This window comes from Aplidium turbinatum, chromosome 8 (assembly GCF_918807975.1).
Source record: "Aplidium turbinatum chromosome 8, kaAplTurb1.1, whole genome shotgun sequence".
Classification (NCBI taxonomy): Eukaryota; Metazoa; Chordata; class Ascidiacea; order Aplousobranchia; family Polyclinidae; genus Aplidium; species Aplidium turbinatum.
The window spans coordinates 18,521,642-18,545,003 of NC_137479.1; the positions used below are offsets into that span (position 1 = coordinate 18,521,642).

Here is a 23,362-nt window from a genome sequence, read left to right on the forward strand (position 1 = left end):
TTTTTTGAAAAGCTCTTGTGCACCGCAAAAATTAATTTAATGAAAAAAAAAGTTTGACTTCGACAGGCGTCGAACCCTCGTTCTCACGATTACTAGCCGGAGGATGATACCACTGAACCAACCGTGCCAACGAGAAACTGTTGCATTCCACACGGTTTTAATACAAACTTTTACCAAAATATGTAAATGAGACAGAAATCTCGTGGGAAAAAATATTTCGCGCCCCGGACAACCTACTGAAAATGATCACTGCAATTGCGAATCGTGTTCACCTCACTGTAGTTGCCGGAGATATGTGCTACCATACCATGCTGGATGTGGACCATGCCAAACTGGTTCATGTGTCCATACAGCAATCACATAATTACAGACGATGACAGCGATGAGCATTAGTAATACTTGATCCATTTGCTTTCTTTACGCTGATTATGTCAAGAGTCTACATGACCACATCGTATGAGCTCTTTATGCCTGATCAGTTAACCCAAATATATATAGACATTTACCGGGTTTATTAATAAACAATACATTGTTATTGTACATTTTTAATTGTTTTGGCAGCCATCTTGGATTGCCATATTGAATTTATAGGCTATCAGATAATTTAACAATTCTGAGAATGGTCTCATTGACTTCACAAGGTATAAAAACCTAGATATAGACACCAAAACTACACGTTTTGGTCATATGATAACCTAGTTATGGTCAATTTACTGTTATTTTAATGGTTTGGCGGCCATCTTGGTTTGCCATATTGAATTTATAGGCTATCAGATAATTCAACAATTCTGAGAATAGTCTCATTGACTTCACAGGGTATAAAAACCTAGATATAGACACCAAAACTACATGTTTTGGTCATATGATGACCGAGTTATGGTCAATTTACTATGTTATTTTAATGGTTTAGCGGCCATCTTGGATGGCCATATTGAATTTATAGGCTATAAGATGAATTAACAATTCTGAGAATGGTTTCATTGACTTTACAGGGTATAAAAACCTAGATATAGACACCAAAACTACATGTTTTGGTCATAGGATGACCGAGTTATGGTCAATTTACTGTTATTTTAATGGTTTGGCGGCCATCTTGGATGGCCATATTGAATTTATAGGCTATCAGATAATTCAACAATTCTGAGAATAGTCTCATTGACTTCACAGGGTATAAAAACCTAGATATAGACACCAAAACTACATGTTTTGGTCATATGATGACCGAGTTATGGTCAATTTACTATGTTATTTTAATGGTTTAGCGGCCATCTTGGATGGCCATATTGAATTTATAGGCTATCAGATAATTTAACAATTCTGAGAATGGTTTCATTGACTTTACAGGGTATAAAAACCTAGATATAGACACCAAAACTACATGTTTTGGTCATATAATGACCTAGTTATGGTTAATTTACTGTTATTTTAATGGTTTGGCGGCCATCTTGGATGGCCATATTGAATTTATAGGCTATCAGATAATTCAACAATTCTGAGAATAGTCTTATTGACTTTACAGGGTATAAAAACCTAGATATAGACACCAAAACTACATGTTTTGGTCATATGATGACCGAGTTATGGTCAATTTACTATGTTATTTTAATGGTTTAGCGGCCATCTTGGATTGCCATATTGAATTTATAGGCTATCAGATGAATTAACAATTCTGAGAATGGTTTCATTGACTTTACAGGGTATAAAAACCTAGATATAGACACCAAAACTACATGTTTTGGTCATAGGATGACCGAGTTATGGTCAATTTACTATGTTATTTTAATGGTTTGGCGGCCATCTTGGATGGCCATATTGAATTTATAGGCTATCAGATAATTCTACAATTCTGAGAATAGTCTCATTGACTTCACAGGGTATAAAAACCTAGATATAGACACCAAAACTACATGTTTTGGTCATATGATGACCGAGTTATGGTCAATTTACTGTTTTGTTCAATGGTTTGGCGGCCATCTTGGAAGCTATGTTGAAAATAACCACTTTCCGGAAGTTGGATTCCTTAAGATTTTGAATATGTTAGTACTGACACTCAATACTAATCAAATCAGTTGCAAAACCATTGGTAACTTATTGTAACCAAAAAAGTAACACCAACAACAAACAAGCGACTACAATAAGAAAAAAACAAGCAAAAAATTAATACATGACGTCACAATGACGTCATTAATAACATAATTTTGTGTGATTTTTATCTGGTGTATTTTGTAGTGGCAGTCAGTCCAAATAAAAAAAAAAAACGTATCTAATTGCATAAAAATGCCGTGAAAGCTCAAAATTTACTTGGGGGGAATCCCCGATTTGGAGGTGATCACGTGACCCAAAAAGTTGCGGCACCCACTAAAATTGAAGTTAGATTCATCAACTACAAAAATATGCAAAAAAACAACGTGTAACACGTTTAGCCTAAAGATGCTCATTTTTGCCCCTAAGGGCCTGAACTAGCTGTCTAGCGACGGCTTCTGCAGGCTGAAAAGCTTCACCTCTGCAGGTAATCGCAAAATAAAGCCGCATCGTGCATGCTTATTTTACCAAGCTGAATATCTTTGCACGTGCGTCTCCTTCCATTGCACTATCTTCCGTCGTCGGTCAGACATTGCAACAGGGTAGGGTAGTACTTAACAACACGAGCGAGGGCACGAGCGAGAAGCACGAACGCTCCAACGAGTAGGGCACAAACCCAGCAAATTGCAAGAAACTTCATCGGAACCAAAAAGCGACATGAATAAAGATTTACGTTTTGACGATTCACGAATTACAACTGCAAAACTTTGAACGAAGTTTAAGGCATCGGCAATAAGCCTCACTTCCTTTACAACGCCTTGCAAAATCAAATCGACAGCATGATTACTGCTGTGAATGTATAACGATCCAGGGCATAATGCTTTAAGTTTGGCCCGCATTTCGTTATAACAACCAGATCTCTTGCTGTTCTATGCTGTAAGTGTAAAGTGAATATTACAGAATGATGTCCAATAAACGATGGAACGCCGTGTCAGTAAAGAGGGTGGCTGGAACCGCGACTGCGAGGTATAGCTCCCTGTGATTGACGACTCTGTATTGCAAATGATGAGCGCGATCACAAGTAATAGGAACTCGATTCATCGTAGCAATTGTTGCTCGAATAATTTTCTAAAAATATGTTAGGCCTATATGTACTTTAAATTGTCAGAATTTTCTAGGGGGCTGAAGCAATTATCGAAAATTCCAGGGGGGGGGCTGAAGCCCCTTGAGCACCCCTACTTCCCGCGCCCTTGGATAATCCAATAAGCCCCCTGTCGATGTCAAAACATCATTCTCGCCCCTGCCTAAATTACCCCCCCCCCTACTCTCAGGAAGTGTAAGGAGCCCCTGTGAACAGGTATGTAGGTGTACCTATGACTGTTACATAGCCTAGGCCTATATATGTTCATTAAGAACCAAACGACTTTGACACAAACCTCTCAACAGGTAGAAGACATTCAATCGCGCGAGTCTGAAGAAGACAATTATGCATCAAGTTCGAACCACACAAGCGAGAGTACTGCTCCAATATATAGAAACATTTTTGAAGCATTGATGACCCCATTCGAAGATGCTTAGCTTTCCTTGCGGTTTCTTTTGCGCTTTTGTGATGTTTCTTTCTATACATAACCAAACAATGCAAGGTTTGGATCGAAACATTTTGGACGGTGGGTTACTAAACGTTTTCAGTACGTACATAACGTTTTAATCCAAAAAAATAATATAGCTAAAATTTCATGTCTCAAACGTAAACTTTAGGTGCATACAAACCAAGATATTTTATCAGCACGTGTTTCCACGTCATAATTTTGATATAAACTGGCAAAACGGGCTTTGTAATGGAAAAGCGTCACGTGGGGGAGGGGGGTTGACAAAAACGTTACGTTGGCGTCACATGGGGGAGGGGGGGGGGGTCAAAAATTCGGAAAAACAGCGTTACGTAATATTTGAACGCTCCCTAAGCTTAAAATGTAGATTTCTGAGGCAAATTGAGGGTAAAAAGTCATATTATACTTAGACTAAACTTTTGAGACCTATACTTGATTCCTATATTCATCCCCGCCCGCAATATTTTATAAATAATAAGGTAATAAAAATTAATCTAGCAACATTTAGTTGCAGAGGTCTCTTGTACTAAAGTAAAAAGAAACAATATGATAATTAATATATGAAACACAAGTGCTAAGATATTATAATGAGTTGAATTTTTGCAGAATTAGATGATTCTAAGGAGCTGGTATTTTATTTTCATGAAAATCAGGAAACAAACTTCGGTAACTCAGACATTTAAAATCTCACACAAAATTTGAGGTATTCATATAACAAATTGATAATTAATCTGCTTGAATGGAACATTAAGGATATTATAAGCAAGGCTTTGGAGCCGGAGCAAGGGGCCGGAGCCGTGCATTTTCAACGGAGCTGGAACTAGTTGTTTGAAAAAAAGCTCCCGCTCCGATGTATTTCATAAAATGCTACTAGCCTACTACTATTGGCTGAATTCACATAATTTAACAGCAATCCTTCACAAAATTAAGAAATTATTTGCGTAATTAGACGTGAATTAATGAATATGTTTTGAAACGCAGTTCCGTATGACATTTTGATTAAAGTACCTTAAATTTCATAGTTGTGCCATTTTTTAGCAACAGTTGACTGCAGTCCATTTTTAGCTTTAGAAATTAAACTGATATGTTGTCATTATTTTAATGAAAGCACATTTCGGAGCCTGGAGCTGGAGCAATGGTAACAATCAGTAGCGTAGCCAGGAATTTTGAAAGGGGGGGGGTTTTGACCACCCAACGGCGGGGGGTCTGGGGGGCCTCCCCAGAAAATTTTGAAAAATTACTTTGAATTTGGTGCATTCTGAGAGCATTTTCAACAAAAATCTGGGTACGAATATTCCTGTAAAATGGTGCTGTCCGGTAGCATAGCAAAAGGATAAGATCATGTTTTCTTCGGTATTTTTCGGAAAAAAAAGCTAAGTCTCTGTGTTTTCTTGTTGCTAATTCCTGGCTGAGATGTTTGAATGTTTGGTATTGGCAAAACTCGCTCTTTTAATGCAATTTTGTTTAAAATTAGGCATTTTTTTTTAGATTGAAAGCATCATTCTCAATATCGTGACGTCACACGCGTGCCAAAGGGGGGGGGGTTGTAACCCCCAAAACCCCCCCCCTTGGCTACGCCACTGGTAACAATAAGCTCCAGAGCTAGAGCTAATTTATAAATAAGAGCTCCGAAGCTGGAGCAACTTAACATTTACGCCTGCTCCAAAGCCCTGATTATAAGTAAGGTCAAAGGTAGGCTCATAAGTTCTAAATGTATGCTGAAGCTTTCCATTTATAGCTGTTCATTATTTACTTTGAATAAAACTTGGATCTAACTTAAAACAAAAATTAAGTCTTAAAAATTGCCCACCTAGTTTCAAACTAGAGGGGCAAGCAAAGAGACTAGGTGGGCAATTGCCCACCTAGTTTATATGTGAAAAGATGCCATGGTAGCCTATCATGGCGTAACTAACAGGTCAAAAATGGAAATGTTTTGGCCTCTTGAGACAGGGTATCCCATCATCTGAGATCAAAATGGTTGTAATTTTCGGATTTCTCAAGGTATTACTTCTAGTTGACTCATTTTCAAAACGAGGTTTTGGTTATCTTGAGTTTTCTTGTGAGAGTTCTCTTTAGAGAACAACAGCCTTTAAAGAGTGCACAAAACCCCATCCAGCTAATCAGTTATTTGCGTTGATTCAAGGTCTGCATACGTTGAATCAGTACAGAACTGATTTGCTGGCTTCGGACTTTGGAACATGTTCAATTGTTCATTCGTTATTATTCAGCATTGGAAAAACTAAAGAAAATACCTTCTACGTACTGTAAACACAAAGGTGCTGCGAACAACACATGTCAGAAGTATTTTTGACGCTGTCTATAATAGCGTATCAAAAAACAAACACATACGAAACTTAAGCATGGCATGCGACAAAACTTCCAACCAACAACTAAAAGCAGTGGCAGAGACAGCAGGAGCTGCAACGTCACGAGATAACTCGGTAAAACATTTTGGGATGTAATTAATGCTGTGTATAACTGCGGCAACCGAAGACATGGTCTTGTTGGTATACCACAACCAGTGGTTTGACCTAATTACATGCCTTGAAAGTGTCGAAGTTATACAATGCGAATCTTTTACATTCTTATTCCAGAGAAAACTGTACGTGGCATAAACATACGATAGGTAACCTAACATTACTCGGCAACGAGTCTTTTTGCGCAGTTGCTGACAACAAAGCCTAGAATTAACTTGTAATGGTCGCCCAGTAACACAGCTTGTCACCAATTCAATTCTTCTGGAAGTTTCATCGAGAAAATTATCACCGGCTAAAATATTCGGCGCTCGAAACAGAAAATGGGTTGAAACACACAAACTAATAGAACACTCGCATATTTTATCATAGCTGCGTTCTCAAACGTAAACAACAAAGTACAAGCAGTCAAGCAAAAGTCAGTCTTCTTTCCAAATAGCTTTCGTTTGGTAACCACTTTCGTAACTTGAAAATCTCTCAGCAAGCACAAATCATTAGCATTTTCACAATTTTTGATGTCAAAAAGGATCGCTTTTCTGATTGTGAAGACCAGTTCGGGCTGGTTGAATCCAATTTATCAACATCCAAAGCTGGCAGTTAAAAGTTTTCGATTTGTAAGATAACATTTCTACATTTTACGTTTACAAAATGTCAAATCAACATGCAGATACACGACATTGTATGAAAATACACGACAAATCATGAATTCAAAATATCTTTTAGAACAGAGCAGCGATGCAGAATCGACATTGAAAGTTCACAGAGTTTTGGACTAGGCTACTCTTAACACAAGAGAGCATCCAATATAGCAGACGTTTCTGAAAGCATGTCAACTTCGTTAATGGTAAAAGTATCAAGGAATCATAAGCGATACAAATCCATATGGTTTACCTTGATCCACTGATGGTCCTTGCCACTAAGACAGCTTTATTTCCCGGCTTTTAGATGCATTCATTCAGACATATCATAAAAAGGACAAATAAACATACCGGACCGGTACATCAGAAAATACGAAACAAAATCCCTGGCAAAAGATTCGATAAAAAATTATGCACTTACTTTGCATGTCATATCAGTGAGTTGTTGTTCAGGAAGGCAACTCAGCTTGCAATATATGTCCTTTTTACCTAGATTCAACGGTGAAACAACGTTAAAGGGACAGATATTGCAAGCTGGAAAATAGTTGCCAGGCAATCAGTGGTTAAATCAGAATCTTGGTAGAATCATCGTTCGTTCAGCATCTGATAACATTGAAGCTACAAAACAATTAATTACCATCATGTACAATACAAACAGTTCATCACAGTCCTTGTCATAAACACAGTCTCTGTACGCTGTGAGCAGCCGGTAGTCTTTCAAAAACACCAAGCAACGGAACAACAATAGCTCAACACACACCAGAGACAAGCTGTGTCTTATCAGACGGGTCAGTGGCCTTTCCAATGATTTCATCATCATTGGATGAACTGGGCTGGCCAATTGGAGAACCTAAATAGAAACACTCGATCAACGTCATCAATTCTACAAAAGCATTTCATGAATGCAAAGTAGCAGCACCATGATGTACAAAAATAGAATTTTTTTTGTATTCAGACATTGATAGGACTCATATATAGGCTACCACGTTAATGTTAAATTGCATTAATGAGTTTAGAGCGACTCAGACAGCGGAATCTGTCAATTTTACATTGATTCACTGCAGACGTTAAATCAATGTAAAATTGACAAATGTTTTTCAACCATGTCAAACCCATCGTCAGCTTCTTTTGTCTCGATTAAAGAAATTGATTAAGTACCTTTGCTGCTCCTTGATCAACCTTTCGATGTTCAAGCTTGTTGAAGTGACATTAAAAAGGTAAACTTTCTTTTGTCAAATTGCTGTCATCAAACAACTTACTATCTAGTTCAAACGTCTTTCCTATCTGTCATCAACACACTACTTGCACTCCGGCTGCTTTGCTCATAGCTGGCTTCTTGGCTGGGTTCTGCTTTAGGAAGTGCTGGGGTACTCCTGCTAGCAACGGTGACTACATTCTCAGAGGCATTTTCTGAGAGACAGAACTTTTTTTAACAACACAGCTTCTGCAGCTAACTGTCACTTGCGCTAATGAGCAAATGATCTGGTTGATTCAACCGCGTATTGGACGTCTGCTAAAAATGAGGTTCAACGAGGCGCAATCTTGTCTCAATGTGTAACACATCTCAAATCAAAAAGGGATTTTTTCAAAAACGAGCATCAAATTTGAGTACATTGAACTAAATTATGCATACGTTAAATAATAACCAGCGTAAAAGAAAGAGTTTCACAAAATTTTGACATACCAGTTGAGCCACCAGATAAAGTGCGGAGTCGTTTGTGATCGCCGTCCCCAGATGCGACAGAACTGCTTGATATGGTTCGTGAGCGCGCCAGCCGTGTCATCATGACTCCAGGGACTGTCGATGCAACACAAACACGCTTTAACGCTTACTAACGCACCTTCCAGATTGATTGCACAGCAAGTAACAGGAACTGCTTTGAAACTTAGCCGAAAAGTTAGCAGAATGTTTGCTGTCCAGGCTCGCAGAAGTTCCTCTTTCTACTTGGTTTCAACCTTACCATTAAGATTTTAACGTCTGAAAGATGTAAAAAAAGTCTTTTTCCAGTTGGGTTTGAAACACGGTTTGAAGTGAAGTAAAAAAATCAGCGTTCATTGAGTTTAATGCCGACTTTCCGGCTCAAATTATTATTTGTCATTCTCTGAGCGCAGTAACCGCGTCAAAAACAACAAACGCAACAATACAACGCGTGCAAGATCTTGCGAATTGCATCGATGAGACATAGCGCAGAGCAAGCAGCAAACGGATAACAGGAAGTAATTCGTCAAAACCGGCGTTATCCGCACAATCTTGCCAAGCACCACACACATTGACTGCTCCTGCTACCCTGCTGGACTTGGTTTTGTTCCTAACCTCTCGCCAGGGCCAGACAGCCATAACAAACAAAACTTTGCAGTGAAAAAGAACCAGCTTTGCAGAAAACAAGGAATTAAATATCTCGCTACTTGAAACCGTCCACCCTAAAACATCCACTATTTTATTGCTCACAGCAGGGTAGCAATGAATGGTACAAGTAAATAGTTAGGCTTCGAATGAAAAAAACTAAATCGACATAAATTATGAGAATATGACGTGTAGATGATAACAATTTTTGGACTATGTTTTCCAATTCTCAAAACATTGGTACATGAAAAAGCTGAAGCAAACGCATTGATCCAGTTTTTCACTCGAAGGTGGCCGTTCAATATTACAAAATAACACTTGGGCCGAATAGGAATGGAAACAAGCAGCTTGTCACCAAACACATCTCCTGTTAGTTGAGTGTGACGAAACATCTTCGGTATTCTACTGTCTTTCAAAACCTTTTACGCCATGTTTCAGTTAAAATAGATGAAGACGTTTTGACCATGGTTGTCAGTTTAGTTTGGTTTTGGAGTCGCGGGAAAATTTTAGCAATCACGGTGTTCTTTATTCGGTTTCGTTTTTTTTTTACAGAAATTTATTCAATTTTGACTCTATTTTGCACAAATTTGTCATATTTTGGTCCAGTTTTGGGCCTGTTTTATCACTTGTGACGATTGAGCTACTGTTCACTAGCAGCTGGGCTAGAAATTCTAAAAACATCCGGTAATCTTGGTTTTGACGGATCTCCAACCACTGTTTTGATGACTTTGGGCGATGCCATACTTGCAGAAACTTGAAGACAAAGGACAAGCACGGTTCCAGCTAGCAAATCAGTCCATTATCCATTGATTCAACGTCTCGTAGGCACCGATTTGCTGGATGGTATGAACCGCTGACTACGTAACAAATTAAACAAAAATCTAAATGACAAACGTTTGTAACTAGCCGCATCTGTCGGTCGAAATAGCAAATCATTGCATTCGAACGACATAAAAAGCTGCTTCGTAGACCAAATTATTATGGGATTTCTTTCAGAAAAAGTGACATATGGCAGAGAACATGGTATACACGTTTCCCGTCAGCGTTCGTCTAAAATGCTTATTATTCCAGACAATAAACCGGCAAAACATAAAAGTTGTCGCTTTTACGTCGTTCCCACGACTCTAGACGTTGAAACGTTGTAAAAAAGCAACGTTGGCTGGCTTGGAAATAGCAAATAATCACTAACACCCAAAGCTCTATGCTTAACAAGCATCAACAGTGACGTGGTGGATGACAACAAGAAATTACACAACAGCAGAAATACCTGAGCCAGGCATGACATAGCGTAGACCTTCCGTTTCAAAGGAGAAAGCATGATATAGCAAGTTAACTACAAACAGCTATCAAGCAATCATTCGAATTATAAACCAACTGCTGTCAAATTGCTTTTACCCTGCGTACTTGCAACATCTTTGGACGTGAAATTGATTTAGTTAAAACGCCGGAAAGCACATGCAAAGCCATCAAATTGATAGTTGGTCACTTAACCTCATCAATTCATTGAATTGTCCTAAATGTTCAAGCAACCATCATAACGAGATAGAAAACAGAGAAAAATGGCATGACCACGTTAAAGTGGATATTAAAGTACACGGCTAGTACCCTGGCCAAGCATACAGAACATGCGCCGTAGTTTTCAAGCTGTATCATACATTGAATGCACAATGTTTAGGGTTTTATTTTACATAAGAGTTGATATTCGCAAAAAATATTATAATCTACATCGACAACAAAGTTTATTCGAAAGAATGATAAGGTCTACCATTACTCACTATGGCCAAGTCCTTGCAGAAAATAGATCAAAGATTCGGACACTTTGAAGATCTGCTCTTCAAGCACCATTCCCCCTGCATCAGCCATCTGAAAAAATTCAATTTTTGACTTACACATCATAAGTTCAACATTCACATCGTCTAAGCCCTAAGGAACAATCTTGCAGACATCCACAAATACCCAGACAGCAAATTAGTCGTTTTCGACATTGATTCAACGTCTGCAGACGTTGAATCAAAGCATAAACGGCTGATTTGCTGTCTGAGTATCATGTTGCTGTTACTCTAAGAAAGCTTAAGAAGAAAGCAAGAAAATTCTTCACAAACTTTTAGAAAAGTGGATTTGGTTGGATTCAGTCGAGAATTGACTTCAACGGCGTCATCCACAAATGGAGACGAGTCACCAACAAGAATAAGAGTTTGACATCGCAGCGTCTTTCCCTGAACCTGAGGATCCATGGATCTTTGCAGGTAAACCTCACTGCGTCTGAAAATGACACAGGATAAAAACGAAGCACGAATTAAAAACTCGAAATGACGCTAAAAATGACAGAAGGTGGTATAGCATAACTCATGGCTGAGCAGCGTGAGTAATACAACATATATGTAGCCAACAAACGTTCACTACAAATCTACATATAGATAAAACTCAATATAGTAATATATTGCTAGCCATATCACGTCGACGATATATGATAGACCGTACAACAAAAGCTGTAATGTCACGACTTGCTTGCAATGGAAAAGAAAACCTAAAATAATATCGCCTCAAAGGCTTTTGCGTTCTATCTCGACAAGCTCATAGTAAGGGAAATAAAAACATTGTAGATTATATTTTTTGCCGATGCAAATACCGATGCTACATTGGTATTTGCCTTATACTGCCTTTCTCATTATTTTTATATATGAAACTACCTTTCAAATTCATTGAAAAATTTCTGTACATTCTCTTCTACCATATGCTGCTTGAAGTGCTTGCGATGAGTCTCCAGTAGTTCATGGTTTGATTGGTCAAGTTCAGTCTAAATTGATTGGAAAATGTAATACAGTAAGAAAAATGCAACTGAAAATAAGTAAGCAAAATTACAGTATCGCAATTTACAATAACGGAAGCAATGCCAATACTTTTCATTGAGACTTGAGTTCTTCTCGTCTGAGTGGACACCAACTGGAACTCGTCTTATTAATGCAGATATTGAATCAATGCAAAAAAGGACGGATTAAACATGATGACAGCACTTCTGACATAAAAAGCCTTCGTTCAAATTCATTCCACTTGGGGTAGATTGCGTCACACAACAGTGATTTAGTTACTCCGCTGAGAGCGAAGAAGCTGAAGCACATCCTGGCTGGACTGGCAACAACAAACCTTCTAGCCAGTAAGGAGTTGTTTTCCAACTTTCACACCCACACACACGATTTGGCACCACAAACTGCGGGGGTTGCATTGCTTTGACATCGCCAGACGTTAAAAGAAAAAACAAATGCAACGTCTGTTATCAAAGAGGTCACTGCAACAATGCTGTCAACAAGCTGGCTGGGACAACACAAGTGCAAATGCGTTGCGCAGTCACTTATCAAATGAAGTCTACCCATTTAACGTTGAACAAATGCAAAAAAAGCTTATTTTGTTAGCAAGGAGGCTCAACTTGCTGATTCGTGGATAATAATAATAATGTTATGGTTTTATTTATTGTCGCTCTACAACAGCTAAGGTATTTTAGCGACAGGGCTCATTTTCAATTTATATCAGGTTTACGATGCTATTACATTATTACCCGACTCATTCTCACTGCGCTATGCAGGATAGAACACAATCGGTACCGTTTTTAAAGTCTTCGGTTTGACCCGACCTGGAATCGATCTCAGATCTACCAGCACCAGAGCCGAAGGCGAAACCACTCGGCCACTGAGCTGGTGCTGATTCGTGGAACGAAAAGCTGCAATTCTCGCTTTTTTACAAAATACAGCTAAAATAATATGAAAACTATTGGTGCAAAACTGACAAAGTATTTTGACAAGATTCAAATGGAAATCTGACCTTTGTGAAGTGATAGTTGAGAATTTGCTCGTGAAAGGGAGTTGTGAAGTTTGTTATCTGAAATAAGGCAATGGATTCGTTTACTTAAATTTCCTGCAAAATTGTTATTTACGAACACATTTCAAAATCAAATTACCCAGACACCAAATCAACCGTTTTTTTACATTGAGAGAAAATTAATTACACAAAAACGAGCTCCAAGCAGATTGTGTTAATTTGTATTGCTCTGTTGCACTACTGTATAGTATTCGTCGTTCGGATGCAGAAACAATGGACGTGATAATTATATCGAAACACCTTAAAAAGCATTTCGCACAATCGTGGACAAACTAACACAAACAAAAAGTTTCTACACATCCATCAACATAATGTCGTCGATAGAATATAACCAGACAGCAAAATCGGTCATTTTTACATTGATTCAACGTCTTCAGAAGATGAATCAATGTAAAAATGACGGATTTTTTGTCTGGGTTGTATACAAAGAATTTTCGCAAATTTGATGCAAAAAATCAAAGCGTTATCCAAACAATAGGGTCACTGCGGTCCATAAGCAAACAATAGTAGCATATGCGAGCACTGGAAAGTCAGGCCGTGCGTGTTTTGAAACAAACCGTTCAAAATCAACAAACCGCTCTTTTACAACGAACGCGGTTGGGTTAATAATAATCAAGTGACTTACGAGCCGATCAATAAAGTCTGTTTTTCGTCTTTCGACACGTTTAATTAACCTTACGTCGCTTGAACGTAAACCGACTTCAAAACATAACAAAAAAAATGTGGACAAACATTGCAGGCAACAGTCCCACAGGTCGTTAACATTGTGCTGAGAGAATATGTTTGAGCAGCACTAAATAGCGGGCTGATGATGCAAATTTAATGTAAACTCAGCAAATGGGTTTTGATATTCGAAGCGCCACGTGACAACAAGATTTGAAGCTGCAAAACACGTCAACGCTTCAAATGAACGCAATACAAGAACGCGTGTTTACAAAGTTTGCTCGAAGCAAGCAAGAGAAACTGATTAAACCAGGAAAATTTATGAAAGCAACCATCTATCAAAATACCAACCCATTGCTTTCATAGCAGTTTTAATTACAATGACAGATTGAAAACAGTAGGTTATTGATTAAGCCGATCGAACGGTTTTATTAAAACAAGCGTAAAACAATGGACGCTTCAAAACCAAACGCAAGGTATGATTCATCAATGAACTAAGCAACAAGCTTGTTTTGATGGACTTCGGACATTTTTGTTGAGACCAATAATGTCAAATAACTTTGTCACTGAGTTTGTTTAACATTTGCTTCGTAACATTGTGCACGACATGACAGCAACAAAAATATTTGCTTTAAATGCCTTATTAGAACATACTTGAAACTGTGCGAGTCTAGCAATTTTTTGTTTTCAATGCAGCAGTAGCGTGCTGTTTGTTAGCACGAGCTGCAAACAGGCATGCTGAATGCATTGCTGTACTCGTATACAGTCAACATATCCGATACATTAAAGTCGCAAACCACAGCAGCCACTATTTGTTAATGCAAAATTTTAAATTCAATAAATTAATTTCCTTTTTTACGACACAAAAAGCTTGTCATTGAATTTGAAAATCGCAAAAAAGTGACTTTCTACAATTTCTTCAGACTAGGGTTTTGCTAAAACCGACACTAAGCATCGTGGTCATTACATTGCTAACACGTAAGCATTGCTAAAACCGACACTAAGCACCAATAACATACCTTCTCTCCAAGCCAAGACAAATTGCCAACGCTTGAAATGGTTGGATTCACCAGAAACAAGCCTTCCACCAAACTTGGGTTTTTCAACTGTCAAAACATTTTAATGTTCTTATCTTAATATAGCGAGTTACGAGGTAGAGTAGCATGTTTACAATTATTTGGTTTGATAAATTGCCTGAATATATTATATACAAATAAGTTCATTTGTTGCAGATAGGTTCAGGAGGCAATTTGAACGTCTGGAAATCTATGATATACTGTACTTCTAACGTTTGTATGTACATTTCTGAACAGTACCATTGTAAAGAAAATATTGTTTTCAATGCCTGCAAAAAATATCACAGAGAACCATGGCTAAAAACAGTAAAATTGTTGGGTTTAGTTATATGCGTGATCAAAGACTGGGTGCACCAACAGTGGATCTTTCAACGATATAGAAAACCGGCCAATTGAGCAGCTTTACCAGCGGAATAATTTTTTATGTTTAATACCAATTGTAATTTGCTGATTACAGTCGCCGATTACTGATCCACCGATGAATTTTGCGTAAACCGATTCCACAACCAATTAGACGGCCGCTTGAAAGCTCCGCTGTTGGTGCACCCCCAATCCTTAGAAAAAACTTGGCCGAACCAAATAATGAAAAAAAGTCGCTTCGACTCTGTGATGACGTCGTTATATCGTCTGTACACCTTGAATAAAAAGAACAGATTTTCTAATTGTTTTTGACCTTGATTGCTATGAATGAATTTGGAAATGAGATCATACTTGGAGAATGAAAAAGTAATTGCAATACTCACAGCAAATCTAATGAGCACATTTGCCCCAGCGCCTGTTCCAACGCATACCGCGCTTTGCAATCTAAATAAGAGAAGATGACACATCGATCCAGTCAATCGTATTTTATAAGTATAAGGTTAGATGAACACTCTTTTACAGATGAAAGCGCCCTAGTTGCTGCACAGTTGATCACGACCAAATGGAACCATAAGCTGTCCATGCAAGTTGCACATCAAGTTTACAATTACAAGTATGCTTAAACGTACTACGGTAAATTTAAACTGTTATCCAATGTGAAGATGAACATCAAGCAAACAACTTATTCTTTTTACATCAAGCAGCGATATGACAAACGTGTTTGTTGAACTCAAGCTTTTTACAAGTGAAAGACTTACGGTGGCGACAAAATTTCCAAAAAGCTACTTTTCTTACAAGCAAAGCTTCTAAACATTTTAAAATGCCAGCGACTAACTGGTTGCGATACAAAAAATCTCATACTCATACCCGAATTTGGAGTAGAGCACAGGTATCATGTCGGCCAAGTGTTCCATAGAAGGGTATACAAACCTGAAATCAACATCGTATGAATGGGATTCGTACAAAATGTATTGTTTTCTATTTCAAATCTGACAAAAAGCCTGTTTTCGAACGAAATTTTTTCCATACCGACTCTTGTCTAAATAACTTCGGGTCATAACAAGAAAAACAAATTATTTCCTTTGTTTCGAGCATTTAAAGAGAATGTCCCCACTGATTGATAACCCCGGTTGATAATTATTCCGTAAACAGAGTTTTTTAGGCAACTGACCTCAACTGTCTGGTTTGTTTTGATTGCTGAACCAGCTACGTAATGCCCATTGCGCTGTTGTTTGTGAACGCCGTTTCGTTTGGTCTTTTATTTGAGCGCCAGCAAAATCTTACATTTTGTCGACTTTGTGTTTCTTGACGTTGAATCAACGTAGTTAGAAGTTTGCGCCGGCAAAGGCAGTTTGTACCCTTTTGAGTATGGTACAATATCTGACGAATTCCTTTTGGAAGCGATGGCTCAGAGAATACCTGCCCACAATAGCTGTACGTGAAAAATGGCCAGATCGCCAACCCAATCTAAAGGTAGACGATGTGATGCTAATCGTGGAAGATCACTTTCCTCGGAAGAGTCAAAGAATGCTACCCCTGAAAAGACGGCCTTGTACGACAAGTTCGATTGAAAACAAACAGCGGTGAGCTGCTAAGGCCAGTCACCAAGCTCTTTGTTTTATACTTCTCATCTATGGGTGTGAGTTCACGAGCGGAACTAAGAATTCATTTTCAACACAACATTGAGCGTTGTAGTTTTGTGGTTGTGTATCGATAATAATACCGTGGTAATCTAGGTTGGTCGAGTTTCGAGTAGTAGCCTAAAGTTGTGAATTTTGTTGCATTTTTTAAAGTAGTTTTGAAAAGTGCCGGGGTAATGAGTTAAAACTAAACTGGTACATAAATTTAGCAATATCAAAGTTGTACAGATCTGAGTTGTTTATAAAAGGGTGTGACATGATCAGCCCACTTACCTCAGTTTTATGACAACCACATTAAAGTATAGTGACAAGTTAGAGCATGGAGTTACCCTGTAGGCAATGGCGCCGCATCCTCCTCCTGTCCGGGTGCGTTGATGTGATAAATACAATACTTTTGCGCTACTGGCAACATCGGTTCGCTGTTCATCAGTGGCCCATAATTTGACACACCTGCAAACAGAATAAAATACTGTAGTGGAATAAAGCAACAAGTAAAATTCGCACGTAGTGATAAAAAATGTTTTTGTAAATTCTCTTAATATTTATCAAATAACCTCAGTCGAATTAGATCTTATGTCTAGCTGAAATATATAAAATTTCAAAACCATCCGGGCTATGCCAATAACATTTTACAGCGAAAACACATTTCTAACAATTCTAGGTTAAAGCTGTGAAAGGCAATGAAACCTCTCGTGCAATATTAATTTTCACAAGATGGACATTGCGTTTCTCAACTCATTTCATATGTTTAGAACTTATCGTTACAGACACCATTGTATTCGTATATCATAGTATTGAGTTGCCCAATGTAACCACAGCAGACAATATCCATAGTTATCAATGTAAACTCACTTTGCCCGTTTCTGTGAGGTGTTTCATACTCGGTACAATGCTACTGTTATAATGCCTGTATGAAGATAATTAAAATATACATATGTGAATTGCTACAACAAAAAATTTACGACTAGCCATAACAAATGTTAACCCAGACAGCAAATTAAACGTCTGCAGACATTGAATCAATGTAAAAAAACGGTTGATTTGCTGTACATGGGAAGTTATGACTATAGGAAGACGTACTGTTGAGGCCAACATCATGAAATGTGACCATGGCATGAGGTCTCGATCTCTCTCCATGTATGGTGACACTGAGTTTCGTTTGATGTCTTGTGCCAGCAGAAGTGTAAGTGCACTCCACTGTGGTAGTCTGCAGAAACAGCAATATATAACGCACTTGTAGCAACTAAATAAAAAGGCCCATAAAGTAGAAACACTGTGGCCTTGAGTGGAAAAATACACACAATACACACAGGAAAATACATTTCAATAGCAAGATTAAAAAATTGAGGAGAAACGTGTTTAAGCTCATAGTAAAAAGTTTAAAACTGAACTGTACTTCCTGTAGCAACAAATCAATGACTCTTGCAACAACTAGGAAGCTAGAAAAGTCATGTTTCCTTATGGTGCAGTACAAAATGCTGTGCAACATAAGGTGAACAATGGAGTAAATGCAATGCAGCCAGTCTGTACCACAAGTAGGTTATGTAGGTAGGACTGGTTGGTATGTAAAGAGATTGCTAATAAATTGACAGAAACAATATATTATATCATATGTATTTTCCCATTTGCGCCATACTTTCAGAAGCTTAAGTGGTGTATCCAATGAAAAACTGAATCGAAATGAATTCATATTTTGCAACACACTCTATGGAATGCACAAGCATAACCAAGTGGCCATAGTATAACATATTCTGAGGGCAAAAAAACGAAGTCTTCAAACATTCTTTTTCCATATCCAAGTAAACCCCCTGCATTTTTTGTCTGTTACTCTGACTGTAGTAAGTAGCTTCGTAAATATTTAGTGGTACAGTAACTACAGTTAGTGATTAGTAGAAAGCACACAAACCACCTGTCCATCTTTAAAATCAAGATAATGGTTACCAGACGAAATGTCATTTTGCAAAACATGATCCATCTTCTCTGTTTCAACCATCTGCTTAAATTGATAACTCATGATTGCTAAATGTGTAGCAAGGAGCAACCAAGCTATTATGACTTAAAATTTCCTTTGAAGATACTGTTTTCATTAATGTGAAACAGAAGTCTATGCGAATTCCAAGCGTGATACGATTATGAAACAGTATGAAACCAAGTTGAAATTTTGGCTTTTACAATTGTAGAAACTAACTTTTATGTAAAGATGTGGCAATGTAAGTAAGTAGCAGGATGGGATATTGCTTACTAAAATCATAACACATTTCTTGTAACTGAAATACAGATCATCAGGCTTGAATACAGTAATTGTTTGCACTAGTCAAATTAATTATTTGAGTATGGACTATGCAATAATTGCAATATGCATGTTTGATATTCACTAATCACTAAAACAACAAAACTTTAAGATTCTGCCAAATTTCAGCTAATGACATGAGATCTTTTGCCTTACAGCTTTCTTTCTAAAGGCTAATTAAATTGGTTTTAAAATGAATATCTTAAACGATTTAAATATGTAATACAACTTTAAAGTAACAATCGCTTGTTGAATCAAAATAGGCTATTTATTAAAATGCTATCAAATCCAACTTTTCTTGAAAAAAAATCAAATTTATCAATTAAACTTTGCTTGCTTAACTAGATTTTATAGCATGCTAAAATGTGCTGTCGACACTTTACCGTATATGACCCGATCATAGAAATGCATGGTATATATGTAAGCGCCTGGAAGCTTACTTCCTTCATGACACAGCACACTTACCCGGAAGCATTTTATATTAAAATAGCAATAATACAAAATTATCTGAACATTTACGTTACATTTACCATTCAAAAAAAGTGAACAATTTTCAATATTAAAAAAAGATGTTGAAGAGAAAATGTGAACATGCTCAAGCAAAACATAACGCTATATTCATTTTCAATGAAAGAACTTACCGGTACTATTGATCATGATACAACCCAGGCCAATAAAAAACATTAATGTCAAATATTTTGGTAGTACAGAAAGTTCTCAAACCGACAACTAGTAGAAAGAATCACTCTTCCAATGAAGGTTGCATTGTGACAGTAATATCTTGTCACATTATTTTACAACACACAATCTTCAGCCACAGACATATAAGTGACCTCTGAAGAAAGTAACCTCTTTACCAAAATTGTAACACACAATCTGGTTGCTAAATATTATAAAGCACACATTTTATGTTTATAATATATTGGCAAAACACATTGCCTACATGCAAAATATGCACATTCTTTTCAGTGCCAGTGAATCTGCACTGCCAAAGTTTAGATTGGGTGGAACTGTGATATTTTTTGTTAAGCAAGCAGATTCTGATCAACAAACAAACTGTACTGCCTGCTATGCTGCTGCATTGCAATGATAAAAATCGTAGTTTTATAGAGTAGCATGTTGTTTCTCTGAAGCACAACAAACGCATCACAAAGACCTATAGTGCCAAACTTCAATTAGATCAGTGCTCTTCAACAGGGATTCCTCCATGAGAGTCCCTTGTTTTTTAGGGGTATTAAACATAGAGCTTCGGAGTAATAAATTTGAAACAGAAACAATGCAAAAACAATAGAGTCATTACATTCCTGACTTGTAACTTTTTTATTATAGTGTCTAACTACTTTTTGAAGTGTAAAAACGAAATATTTGATTTTCTTTCAAGCAACTCACGATTTCTAAAATTTTGTTAATTGGTGTGAAAGTAAATCAAGGGTTCCGCGATGACAAAAAGTTTGAAGAGCGCTGAATTGGAAGCCAGACTTCATCCTAAAACTTGTTCAAGCTTTTGCACCAAGTGATATATGCCGTTGGAAATTAAACAACCAAGCAATTAAACATATCATTTTGAACATTTGGGCTAAGAATAGGTTTTGAAACTTTGCGTTATTTAAATGTTAAGAATTTACAATGTCAAAAACTTACAAAATTTTTTTATTGAAAAACCTTTCTTTTTATATGCGAAACTGAATCAAAAAATAACTGTATGAACAAAGTTGTGTTGTTTGTTGCACTAACATTTGTAGAATATGATACAACATTTTTAATCATGAAAAAACTTACTTTACTGTATAATCAGAGAGGAAGATCACCAGTTTTGGTGATCTTGAAGATCAAGATCACTTTTTGTAAACTTTAAAAAATGAAGTTTTTGATCAACAATAGTTGCAAAAAAATGCAATAAATAACCCGGTTAAAGGTAATTAGTATAATATAGCTACGGTTACTTTTAACGACTCGATTTAAGCACTGTAAGAAGTTCTGTTGTCTATCAATTGTTGTCGTAGTTTGTGTGGTCATGGTATAAATGCAACGTTCCACCCGAGGGTAATTACAACACTGAAAATGTCACTAAATTTGTAATTAGTTTTATGCTTTTTATTACAAAGAAAAACACCTTTGAACGGCATCATTTTTCACCAAATGTTTGTCTAGTTCATATGGGAAGCTTTTACTCATGCTACTAGGCTACATATTTTCAAGTTTCACTTGATTATATATTATAAATGTTTCTGGCACCATTTATCCATCTGGCAACCTTGATAAGTACTGTTATCTGCACTATCAAAACGTTCGGACTGGAGGTCTGCGGCCAGATAAACCTCTCCAAACAATAATACAAAAGCTAAACAAATAGGAGGCAACATACATTTTCACATTTAATATATTTGTTTTTACTTACGACTCTGAACAATTATTGGTCTGGTTAATTTACTGCAATAAACCGCTTTACATGACTAAACTTGGTTTACTTACACTGGTCTACAAAAAAGCATTTTTTTCTGCAGTTTGGATTTTGAAGACTGATTTGGAGCGGAAGTTGTATTGTATAAGATTAGCCTACCATACTCAGCTTGCATTGACAATATCTTGTTAGTTTGCAATGTCAACTAGATGTAACACAGCGGGGAAAACTGTCACATTATCAAGCATTTGTGATAAATGATAATGAGTGTAATTTGATACACCAAATATCACCTACATGACCAGGTGCCACAATGTGCGGCAACTAAATATCCTGACACCACAGTGTGCACACCTGTTTGGCAAGCACCTAAAAGACACAGTGGACCGCAGTCTTACAATGAACCCCTCAAAATTACTCCAAACCAGTTATCAAAGTTCATACCAAAAACAGTTATCTAGTATCTATATAAATTAGGCAAATGTAAGTCGTTCTTTGAAACAAACGAATGTATAAGCAGTAAGCACAGTAGATTTGTATATTACCAATATCGAAAAACGGATGCTTCTTAACAATCATAAAGGTTGTTCAAAATCATACAATAACAGAGCTGGACTGTAAATCAAATAAGCTATTTTTCTACTTTCCTACACAAAATTTTAATTTACTATAAAAAATTTTAAGCTTGAATTGCTTATAGTAAATGCCAAACATAACTTTGCAAAAATGTTAGAAAATCATTGCCCAGTGAAACAATAAAGTAAAATTAGAACAAGCTATGACACTTACCTCATTATCTCCAGTGCTCTTAGCCAATAGCAATGGTTGGTCAGGAGCAATGCTCACCTCTTGCAGTTCCATGATAGTTTTGCTTGACTTTTATCAAAATTAAATTGGCAATTCAGAACAATCGTCTCACAGTACAATATCAAAAGCAAAAAAGCAACTTGAAATGTTAAAAATGCAGATAGCACAACAATATTTTATTCTGACAAAGATTGCACAAAAAAAGTACTTTAGTCACTGTACTATACAACATATTATGAAAAACTGACATTTTAAAAAACAGTTATAATTCATGTTAATGTTAGCTCAGTAAAGACCACTATATAAATTTGAAAATTACTTTCATTATAATAATAATATGAGATGTTGCAAAGCAGAGTGCTTATTCATCTTTCAATTACATACAGTAAACAAACTAATAAAGAAAATAACTATTATATATATATATATATATATTGAAGTTAACAGTTGGTATCAACATTCAACAGTGACACACAAACAAAATTAAACAGCTGTGTAATATCAGTGTGGGGAGGTAATGAAACTATAAAATGAAAGTGAACAAACTCATCGAAGAGCTGCATATGAATATTTATCACTTTATCCTAATTTTTTTTCCAGCCTACTGTAGGCTATGTACTGTATCCGTATACTGTAACTGTATCCTCTAAATCTAATTCAGTTTTACACTGCATGAACAGTCTGGAATTCCCTACAGTAATGTTTTTGCATTGCTCACCATTTGACATTTCTTTCTTTAGCAAATTTATCCCAATTCAGAATTTAAAAGTAAATTTTTTTTCAAAAACACTATGGCACCAATTCAATACATGTTTGGTTAATGATAGTAACAAAACACTGAGCTCTTATGCCAAGTTTTTGATGTTATCTCAGGTCATTCAGCGTCAAAGGAATAAAATTATCCATGCCGTTTCGAAAATCCGCCAGGCTTTTTGCTATCGTCGCTCTTACTATCGTCGTGCCTGTGGGGCATGTGAAACAAACAGCAAAACCTTGCAAAAAAACAAACTTTGTTTACTTTCTTTGCCGCTTCTCAGCTCTGTAGAAGACAGTGTTGCCAGATGCTGTCAAATAGAGAGAGAAAAATTATGTTTATTGGCTGCTGCGAAAAAAAATATACAATAAATCGAAATACAATGTACATAGTAAAACTGTTGAAATGATCAC

The 23,362-nt window shown here is 36.9% G+C and overlaps 1 protein-coding gene across 3 annotated transcripts; it reads right to left on the minus strand.

Moving 5' to 3' along the window:
- Positions 1-4,248: 4,248 nt before the first annotated feature.
- Positions 4,249-22,372, minus strand: LOC145775310 (protein NDRG2-like). Of its 3 annotated transcripts, XM_082586579.1 has the most exons (14): positions 22,178-22,372; positions 17,778-17,904; positions 17,027-17,147; positions 15,925-15,987; positions 15,441-15,501; positions 14,641-14,727; positions 12,902-12,958; positions 11,776-11,882; positions 11,188-11,347; positions 10,861-10,948; positions 10,353-10,379; positions 8,426-8,539; positions 8,001-8,151; positions 4,249-7,591 (listed from the first exon to the last, which is right to left on the minus strand). In XM_082586579.1, exons 1-13 carry the CDS (start codon positions 22,247-22,249, stop codon positions 8,009-8,011), a joined length of 1,227 nt encoding a protein of 408 aa, XP_082442705.1. In that variant the 5' UTR covers positions 22,250-22,372; the 3' UTR covers positions 4,249-7,591; positions 8,001-8,008. The 3 variants fall into 3 exon arrangements, with proteins under 3 accessions (XP_082442705.1, XP_082442704.1, XP_082442706.1); XM_082586578.1 differs by lacking the exon at positions 10,353-10,379; XM_082586580.1 differs by lacking the exons at positions 8,001-8,151; positions 10,353-10,379.
- Between the last annotated feature and the right edge of the window lie 990 nt (positions 22,373-23,362).